General features: G+C 40.9%; 1 protein-coding gene across 2 annotated transcripts; it reads right to left on the reverse strand.

Moving 5' to 3' along the window:
• Positions 1 to 4,024: 4,024 nt before the first annotated feature.
• pax1a (paired box 1a) lies at positions 4,025 to 8,831 on the reverse strand. Of its 2 annotated transcripts, none has more exons than XM_084310149.1 (5): positions 8,550 to 8,831; positions 7,682 to 8,107; positions 6,299 to 6,429; positions 5,664 to 5,874; positions 4,025 to 4,699 (listed from the first exon to the last, which is right to left on the reverse strand). In XM_084310149.1, exons 1-5 carry the CDS (start codon positions 8,551 to 8,553, stop codon positions 4,608 to 4,610), a joined length of 864 nt encoding a protein of 287 aa, XP_084166275.1. In that variant the 5' UTR covers positions 8,554 to 8,831; the 3' UTR covers positions 4,025 to 4,607. The 2 variants fall into 2 exon arrangements, with proteins under 2 accessions (XP_084166275.1, XP_084166274.1); XM_084310148.1 differs by having other exon boundaries at positions 7,481 to 8,107; positions 8,550 to 8,824.
• Between the last annotated feature and the right edge of the window lie 1,521 nt (positions 8,832 to 10,352).

The raw sequence follows: 10,352 nt of genomic DNA on the forward strand, positions 1-10,352 counted from the left end.
TGTAAACATGTATTGGTATACTGCATGGGGAGAGACATCAATTGAACATAACATTAATTTAAGATGAGTGCAAAGTCTTACTCTATTCCCTCATGTTTTTACCAATTATTGCCAAAACAATACCTGTCCCTGCTCAATGTAACATTTCAAATTATTACAATTGGATAATTCCATGACCCTAAGGTGTAATGCATGCGAGATATTATGGCATCAGGTGCAACGTGAGCCAGCTGTGGATTTCTGAGGCGATGCCTTAAGGTCCTTGAAGATCATTATACAGCTTTATTACCTTTTCAACAAACAATTGCAATGGCAGCAATTCATCACACCAAACTTATTATGAGTTATAAGTTGAAGCTTCTGAAGCTTTGTCACAATACTTTAGTTTACTATATGCCCATATTTGGTGCATGTTTAACTGAAGGGGAGCACCATCCAAAATCATGGGGCTCCCAAAAATCTGGGTCTTCCTTTTCCTATTGTGATTTATTTTTGGAATTTAGACCACCATATTGCCCTTAGGTCCATTATTGTGACAAAGGAGACGCAGCACTTATTTTAGAAGCATAGCAACCGCCTAAATAGCTTGTTTCCTGCGAGTGAGGTTCCACCTGTGATTTCCCCCCACTGAGCCACCCATTGAAGATCAAAACTATAAGTACCTATTACAGCCAAACCACATTGTGTATAAGTTCATAATAATCTTTGACGGAGGTATAGGTAATTCAATTTGTATGTCTGTTACAACCAATAAAGGTAAATGTTTTAACTTAATTTTTGAGAAAACGTGTTTTATCATAATCTTTACTCGCTTACATGGCATGGTAACTAACCTACTCTGACGTCACTGGTTGTTCTATAGGCCTATGGGATTCATCATTGGGGAAATGGATTATCGGCTATTGTAACAATTCTGCCGCATGGAAATTGAAAAGCTTTCCATTTTTGCAGAAATTGAGTTCCCTTCTATCACTAACATTATTGTTTAAGCATTTTTGGTTGAAATACAATTTGATGATTTTTTTTATGATTAATTGCAAATATTTTCATGTTGAGCTATAGATTGTGGATGAATAAGCACAGAAAGGTACACCATGCAAATATTAATGCTTTATTTGTTTTAAACGAGACGATTTAGAAATGTCAATGGGGAAATACATTGCGTTGGACAGAGGGACACGGAAAACGGCAATGACGTAACCACTACACCTCCGGTCCTCCTAGCTAGTACCCAATACCCATGGTACCCATTTAACGCTTGTCAATCTTCATCAAATCACAAGAGTGCAACTGCCGCCATCTTTGTTTTCATTTTAGCCAATAACATTTAAAAACATGAAAGCAAAGGTAATCATGAGTATATCATTCAAATAGTGTATTATTTCTGTTGTTTGACTAGTATTGGTTTCATAACGTATCGAGACTGCTGGTCTTCAAATGCAATTAACCCTTTCCTTGACAGATTTAGGTTTGTATTAACTGCAGTTGTTACTTTTTCTCGTTTTTCTCAAATGTAAAAACGCAGATCTCATTTAATTATGAATAAGCGGAACCATGTAAACCTGCTACCTTGAGAAACTATTTTGGTAAAAGACAATTATAGGCGTATACATTCGTCCGGAATCAGGCGGGTCTTAAAACGATCACGATCCCTCATCAATATCCAGTATCCCCGGGTCTCATGTCATGCGAAATACAGAATCCATTGAAAAATTATCACTATTTAACCAGATTAAGTCACGTGAAAACGTGATGATGAAATACCAATTAATTAATTAATAGTGTCGGACATGACCCCAGAGACGTCCACTCCTCAACCCTTCGAAGCGAAACGCTTGCAGGGCCGTCCCCTTGCCCTCATGCTGCTCAGACTGAGTCACAGCACCAATGTATCAGGAGAGGAATGCTAGTCAACCTGTATGAGGCACAAGCTCTCTGAGCACGACTCTGTGTGTATAGGCTGCTTGGTCTGGCAAGCACAGAGGAATCCTATATCAATACACGTATTTTATCTTTCTATAAGCGATATAGAATAAAGACATCTATAGTAAACACGCATTGTAACCAAATCAACCCCCTGCATATAGTCCAGAATGGGAGTGTCCCTGTTATTTAGGAAAAGCCGGTTGTCCCAAATGTTTGATCTAATTTTTTATCTGTATTCTGCTGCCATGTGTGTGTGTGTGTGTGTGTGCGTGCGTGCGTGCGTGCGCAAGCGTTTGATAGAGGGAGGGAGAGATTTAATCCGATCTTTTTCTCTTTTTTTATTAATTTTTTTTTACAATGTAGGCCTATTAATCATTGCATGGGCGAAGTTATACGTTCAACATTAATAGACCTCATGTTATGATAGTTAGAATATCAAACACGTAGCCAAACGAAGGGTCACGATTTAATGAGGTAAAGGATAAATGAAATAGCTTAAAATATCGATCAAAGAACCCGCTATATAATTGTCTTTTTCATATTTTCAACTGTGCGTTTCACAAAATTAATGTCCACCCCTCAGCCAATCAGATTCGAATATAACAAAGCCCATTATAAATAAAACAAAACAAATACAGTCAGAACAATCTGCTGGGAGGCATGCAGGTTTCATTATGGTTGAAAAGGCTGAAAGGTTGAAATGTAGAAATCACAATTGTTTGCCCACATAACAGAATGTCTTGAGGCTGATTTATTTATTAGTTTGTGTTAGGGCTGTCAGTTTATCACGTTAATTAGATGAATCAATTACACAGCAAATTATCGCGTTATGAAAATTAACTCTAAATTAATTACAAAAAAAAACATATATTTTTTTTTAAATTTCATTCATTCCATAAGAACGTAGAATACACAATTACAGACTTTTTTTTAATATGGTTCATTTGCATGCTCTTGGTATCTGATTCCAGGGACATCTATGGATCTCAGGGAATGTATTCCCTGTGTCAGAAATACTGTGTCTGTTACTAGGCTTGAGTAAATTGTAATGAACCAAATGAGAATATCAATTAAAAAAAAGTGTAATCTTTGACTGTGAATAACACCGTGCTAAAATTGACCAGACCTGAAAAATATAAGCAAATTAATATATGGAAAATGATTAAACAGAAGGTTTTGTAGATACAGTACTGAATTCTGCCATCCGGACACATGCAATTTGAAATATGATTATAGAATATAGAATATCAGGCATAAAATGGTTACTGGTATGCGATCAAATGCGATTAATTCGATAAATTAATTACAAATCCTGTAATTAATTAGATTAATTTTTTAAATCGCCTATAGGCTGCTTTCATAGAAAGATGCGATTTTGAGAGACGTGGGGTATATATACACTGACTGTTACAGGCCTATAGCTGCAGGACTTAAGTTTAGTATAGGACGACTTGAGTTCATGACAAAGAACAAGGATCTCAATAATGAGAAACAATGTGAGAAACAATGTACTAAAAATTCTGAAAACCAAAGCCCTTTACATGAACCACACAACGACAAGAAGCAGAGAATTGCCTGCATGCTCATCCACAAACACCGATAGTCTTCGTTATTATTCAAATCGTCAGGAGGTGCTGACACAGTCCGGCGTCTCTTGGTCAGGTTAGGCCACAGAAATCACTCTGACGTTGTGATTGGATGCGGGGCAACGTGCGGGTAGAGAGGCCTACACTAGTAATACTGTTAGTACATATCGACTACCTGTAAGTTACATGCTCTCACCCAACCTCTGCAGTCTGCACACACTGTACAAGTGTTTGATTACGTCATCACATTTCCGTCGTGGCAGGTGTCCAGCCACCTTAAGATAGCATCACTGCAGGCGCCAAACTCGGTAAAGCGTCATTAGGAAGCTGGCAACGCTCCCTGTATAGAAAAGCGAAACCCATGTGCCTTCACGACTAATCGAAATGTTCTGTTACCGATAGATAACAATCGCGCTGTCTTCATGGACAACATATCTAATGTCTGTATCTAATGACTATGCCCTCATCCCTCAGGTCCTTTGCAAAATAACATTCATATCCATATAGAAACGTATGATTTATGAAAGCCTTTATTTAAGAGTATTTACAATGAATTTATAAAAATATATAATTAAAGCTTTTACAAATATTTTACATTTTACAATTTATCTCTTTGTTCACATCGTTGAGTAGAATAATCCAGATCATGGCTATCAAAATAATATAATTGATGGCGTGTTATAGTTCCATTGTCAAGTTGACTCCTTAATTCCTGACTCTATGAAACACCAATGACAGACAGACATAAGTGAATTTCAGTCCTGCACGTCTTTAACAGAATATAGTATACATGGAAGTATTTGAAAAGAAAGGAAAAAAAACAAAAACCAATCATTGCATGAGGGGAAAAAACCTACATCCATAAAAGTTTACATTCATATGGCCACAGACCGTTAAAAGGATATTGTGTCCACAAATTCAATGCATCATGGACATAGGCTAATTGTGACCTTATAATATGTATAAGTCCACCACAAACACGTTGGCGAACAAATCAATAGTGCTTGCACTTACTGTTCCGAGTTCTGGAAATGCGTTCAATTATGCACTGTGTGTTATTTAAGTCCCGGGCGCGTGGCTAACAGCCTACTGGCGTTATGACGACGCAGTGGGGAGGTTGAGTCCGTGTACACTGTTCAGCGCCTCGTGCTGCTGCTTGCTCAGGGGACTGGGTGGCTTTCGGTCTCCTGTGGAACACAAATAACAAATGTTTATGTAGCACACACAGGCCATACGTCTTTACTTCAGCAAACTCCTCCAAAAAAAATAAAAAATGCTTCTATTCAAATTGTGTGATATTGGACCCGTGTGTGTGTGTGTGAGCTGACATATTAAACTGCCCAAATGACCACTTCAAAATGACAGCATATGGACATTGTAATTAATATGAGCTATCAATTAAATGATAATGGTTATAGCTTAATTATATAATTCATGTAAAGTGCATAATGTGTTCATTAAAACAGCTAGGCATTTTACAAGAAGGCTTATTATTTAAAAAAATATATATATTGTGTGTGTTTGTATATAATGTGTGTGTGTGTGTGTGTGTGTGTGTGTGTGTGTGTGTGTGTGTGTGTGTGTGTGTGTGTGTGTGTGTGTGTGTGTGTGTGTGTGTGTGTGTGTGTGTGTGTGTGTGTGCGTGTGTGTGTGTGTGTGTGCACAGGCTAAACTATATTTCACCATTTCATTAAAGCAACATTGTAGATAACATCAGTATTTTCTCAGATCTTTTCCACAAGTTCACATGCATGGCAATAATTGACAATCGACTCGACATGATGTTCCATATGTTCTATAGTTGCATATTTCTATTTTTATGGAGACGCCCTAAATTATATTTCCATATATATATATACAATATATATTGTGTGTGTTTGTGTGTGTTTGTTTGTGTTTGTGTGTTTGTATATAATGTGTGTGTGTGTGTGTGTGTGTGTGTGTGTGTGTGTGTGTGTGTGTGTGTGTGTGTGTGTGTGTGCGTGTGTGTGTGTGTGTGTGTGTGTGTGTGTGTGTGTGTGTGTGTGTGTGTGTGTGTGTGTGTGTGTGTGTGTGTGTCGACTTCAAAATTGAAAAGGCAAATCGGACAGCTGACTGTCACCAATTTTCAAATTACGCTAATATTAGATACCCGGACACTCGCGTCTATACCTTCTCGCGATGGGTGCTTGAACGCCATGGCAGAATTGATGTCTCCCGCGTGCATGGTCATCCCACTGCCTGGGTGGGACAAGTTCGAGGTCTGAGTTTGCCAGTGGTGTCCGGGGGTCATGTAGCTGCCCGCTGGCCCGCTGTAAACACCGTACTGGTTCGAAGGAGAGTAAGCGCACGCTGGGACATAACTGGACAGTGTTGACGAGGGCTGCAGACAAACAAAACATTTACAAAATTAATTACAATTGTACACGTGTAATTAATTAATCACAATGCAACCTTGTTATATTGTGTTTACGCTGCCTATTTTCTATAACTTTATTACCTCTTATTATTACCATACCTGTACCCCCCTCCCCCATTCTGCTATGATGCCTGAATTTCCCCCAAGGGGATCAATAAAGGAATATCTTAACGTATATCTTATCTTCTCTTGTTATGTAACTACAAGGTGTATATACACAGTCTAGTCTACATCCGTTTGGAAAATAAAACACGTAACCTATAGGCCTATTTTCCAGTTCTTAAAACTCTTGGACTGAGGAGAGAAAGCCAAATAGTGTACAAACAGAGTATACAGACGAGAGCTGCCTCAGTAAAAATTGAAACACCACAGCTGCGTCTTGTTTTACCTGAGCATATTTTATGTCCGTGTCAATGGTTGATTTGTCAATTCCGTTGACCGCGTGCGCCGCGGGGAACGTTGCTCTGTTGACACTACTCCAGTCCTCCATTTTCGCTGGATATCCATCTGCTCCAAGGGCTGATTTAGAAGGAAAAAACGGCAAACTTAATGTGAAGTCGTAAGGAGAATACAAAATCTGGATATGATCAGATGAACATCTGAAAAATATCTGACCTAATAGTGCCAGATTTAATTATCCTTATCCTAGCTTTGAAATGCCTTCGTCTATATACAATTCGATTATCCTATGCATCATTTATATATTTTTTACAATGTTTTATTGTCTGGAATAAGCACGATTAAGAGTCTAAATGTCGAGGGACATCTACATAATTGTGCTTAATACGTGAGCGTAACAGATAAAACCACAGTGCTGGGAAAATGCAAAAAATAAAATGTTTTAATGTTGTTCAAAAACAACACTTTTGGCGTTATGTCGTTTACTTAAGTGGATTGTGTTTTATTATAAATCCATGCAAATGTCTAGGCCTAAATATAGATCTGCTTCCTCACTTAAAATGTTTTACATAAACTGTTTAGCTCTTGGCTAATGAAGGCTATATATTTGTTGTGCTATTATGCTATCCTAAAATTAGTAATGCAATATCAATATAATTAGGCCTGGGCCTATGTTAATATATATTTGCCAAATTTCATAAAATGTGCATTAACTTCAACCCCATTGCACATCATGAATGCGTTGAGGCCTGCATGGGTAAAAACACTAGAGAAAAAGGAACACATTCATTATAGGCCCAAAAGGGACTATCATGTCGTTTTATGGTGACAAGACGGATTTAGGAGGATACAGCAGGTGAGCAAGGTGTTTGCCAAGACATCAATCTAGGAAAATGCCCGGTTGAGGGCTTTCGTCTTGAATGACGGGGCCTACCTGCAGGTCTAATGGACGTATTGTCCTTTGCCTTATAACCACAACTGCAGTTATATACGGGTGATACAAGGCAATGGATATACTGGACTAACAAAGCCTCTCGCGGGATCATTAATATCTCCTCAGAAATACATCTACAGGCTAATTCATGCACGGCGTGGAGGCAGAGAGGCCTATACCAATCTCGTAGCAGCATGCAGAGATTCTATAGGGAAAACCTGGGTCAGTATTACGCACCTGAGGGGTCCATGAAGGCTCTTATACCGAGAATATTGCTGACGGTGTGCGCCGAGGGCCACGCTCTCATGCTCATATGCGCGGCCGACATGGGTCCTCCAGGGTTGCCCATTTTGGTGCCAGTGGGTGACATGGCGTTGGGGTATGAATAGGGGTATATGTGGTTGTAAGAGAGCCCACCCTGTCCGGAACCTTGCTTACTCATGCCCTCGTACTGGTTGGGCTGGGAGAGGTTTCCAATCTTGTTGCGTAAAATCCGGCTGATTGAACTGACTGAAGGGACATTGTACTTGTCACAAACTCCATCCGCCAGAAGCCTGTCCCGGATCTCCCAGGCAAAGATCCCGGGGTCGCCCTGTTTGTAATCCCTTATGTTTTTCACCACGTTCGGCGTGGTGACCCGTGGCTTGCTCCCCCCGATGGCACCGGGTAAAATGGAGCCCGTCTCGTTGTACCTCGCCAGGATCTTGCTCACACAGCCGTGGGAGACGCGAAGTTGCCTACTTATGTCACACGGTCGAATTCCAAGCTGGGCCAACTCCACTATTCTCAATCGAATGGCGTTGGGCAAGGGTCGCCCATTGACGAACACGCCACCTAGCTGGTTCACCTCTCCATAGGTTTGCTCTAAAGGGGAGAGAAAGAAAACGAAGTTAATAACCGTGCACAGTATACTATTCGCACGAATCGCACAGAAAATGGAACCATACAATCGGCGCGCCTTGATTAAGAAATTACGATGTATACTCCTGAGGTCCTGACGCAAACCAATTATTGTATAGTAAGTAGGCTATATATTTCAGTTATTTCTCTAATCTCTAGCATAATACAGGCTCAAATATAATTCGATTTGGAAATATTTCGGTCGGCTATAATAAAGAATAAACCCCATCGTCTGTTGCGTAAACTGCCCCTTCCAAATTGGTTCTATAGAATTCGCACGTCGTTATCTTGAACTTGGAGATAAACACCGTACGGTTACTTGCGGCGTTATGCAGGCGTGGTGAGCACGGTTCTGCTCTCGCACGTCCCCTGCCACTGAGGCATGCAGACGGTAACTCAAGCTTACCCATTTGCCTATGGTTCGAGAGGCTTTGAAATCGTTGTCCCTCAATGGCTGAATGCGTCCTGTTCTCCCCTCTGAACGAAGGAAGAAATGAGCTACACGAGAAAATAGATATCTTAGTTAAAAAAGGTCCTCCTGTAGTGTCGGGCTCCCTCTTTTGTAAAACAGCTTCGGAAGAAACTGAAAGGCACAATGGCACCAAAGTGATCTTCGTCCGATAAAGGCAAATTGGAGTTATCCCAGAGAGGCTGAAGTTTGCTGGGATTAATTTGACGCGTCCTCCTCCACGTCAATCTTCGCAGTTACGCAGGGGCTCAGCTCTGATTTCATTGGTCGCGCCGCGCTGGATGTGCCTGCACGCAGTAGGCTACACGCACGGCACGCCATCCGGTTGGAGAAACGCAGCCTCCTTGAATGTTTTGCAGGGGAAATGACAGAAGGGAAACCTTCCATGATCCAACACGCAGCCTCCTGGTAAGGAACTGTTAGTAGGAGATGTAGGCTGAAATATATATAGGTGAACTTGTTGTTCAACCATCTGAGCTGGAACTGTCTATTGAATTATCAATATGGAGGTGTTGTACAAAATAGTGCAGGGAAACCATGGTGCATACAAAAGGTGATATATATGTGTACATTCAAAACTATATATGCATTGGAATAATTGACTCATAAAGTGGACGCGGGAATGACATTGAAGGACATTTTCAATGTGAAGATTCGATGCTGGGTCACAAATATGATAGTGTTTTATGTATACGTCTTCGGTGTGTTTATCTCCATATCAATTGAAACATTTACCATCTGACCACTGGTCCCTGCACCTGGATGGAGCAGCCCGTGGCCACAGAGACGTGCCTTGTTGTGGAGGTGTGATGTGACAGACAGGTTTGGACGCACGGTGGACCGCGCGTGGGGGAGGCTCGCAGAATAGGATCATTTATAACTCGACGTTATAGGTTAGGAGACCGACTAGCTGCTAAGTATTTTTTATAAGCCAATCCTCGAGCATCAAACATGGAAAAAGGCTCATGTAATCGATACCGTTGTAGAATGCAACGGTCCCAGACTATGGGGGTATCGACTGAATTCCAGAGGCGTACATTATCACAGCATGTTTTCGGAGTTTCCTGTGGAAGTTTAGAAGGTATCGTTTATAAGCTCGCAAAATGTCACTTGTAAAACTTAACAGTCGACCCGATGGTAACAAGGTGCAGTGTCCCTATCCCCTCTCTCCCGGCCAGTTCACTGCAGGTCTGGGAGCAGGAGACACATGGAAAGCATCAGGACGGGTCAGAGGAGCATTTGGATGCTGGCGAAACTAAACGAGGGAAATCGCTGCAAAGTAAGATGTATAATTGTCATCATCCAAATATTAAACGGGGCTGGATAGGGCCTGTTGGTAGGATAAATGAATACTGTTATTACGGATTGATGAGCATGATCGCAGTGTGGTGAATAATACTCTATAGGTCTACTGTAGCCTAGCCCACCCATTGTTGCATATAGGTCTGTATCTTACATTGGAACCATGGATTATTTCCTAAAATTGTTATTTACCTCCTTCTCTTTTCTTTCCCATACTCACTGAGGCCAATATGCACGCAGGGACGTGCTCTCTCTCTCTCTCTCTCCTCTTCTCTCTCTCTCCTCTCTCTCTCTCTCTCTTCTCTCTCTCTCTCTCTCTCTCTCTCTCTCTCTCTCTCTCTCTCTCTCTCTCTCTCTCTCTCTCTCTCTCTCTCTCCCTCTCTCTCTCTCTCTCTCTCTCTCTCTCTCTCTCTCTCTCTCCTCTCCTCTCTCCTCTCT

The sequence above is a fragment of the Notolepis coatsorum genome (genome assembly GCF_963971535.1).
Source record: "Notolepis coatsorum genome assembly, chromosome: 3".
In the NCBI taxonomy this organism is placed as follows: Eukaryota; Metazoa; Chordata; class Actinopteri; order Aulopiformes; family Paralepididae; genus Notolepis; species Notolepis coatsorum.

What these genes read in the sequence shown, in the direction of transcription:
- pax1a (XM_084310148.1), bottom strand. An exon ending in CGGACATAAAATATGCTCAG is followed by an intron (nt 5,875 to 6,298) that starts GTAAAACAAGAC and finishes GTTTGTCTGCAG; the next exon opens with CCCTCGTCAACACTGTCCAG. An exon ending in CAAGCACCCATCGCGAGAAG is followed by an intron (nt 4,700 to 5,663) that starts GTATAGACGCGA and finishes TGTGTTCCACAG; the next exon opens with GAGACCGAAAGCCACCCAGT.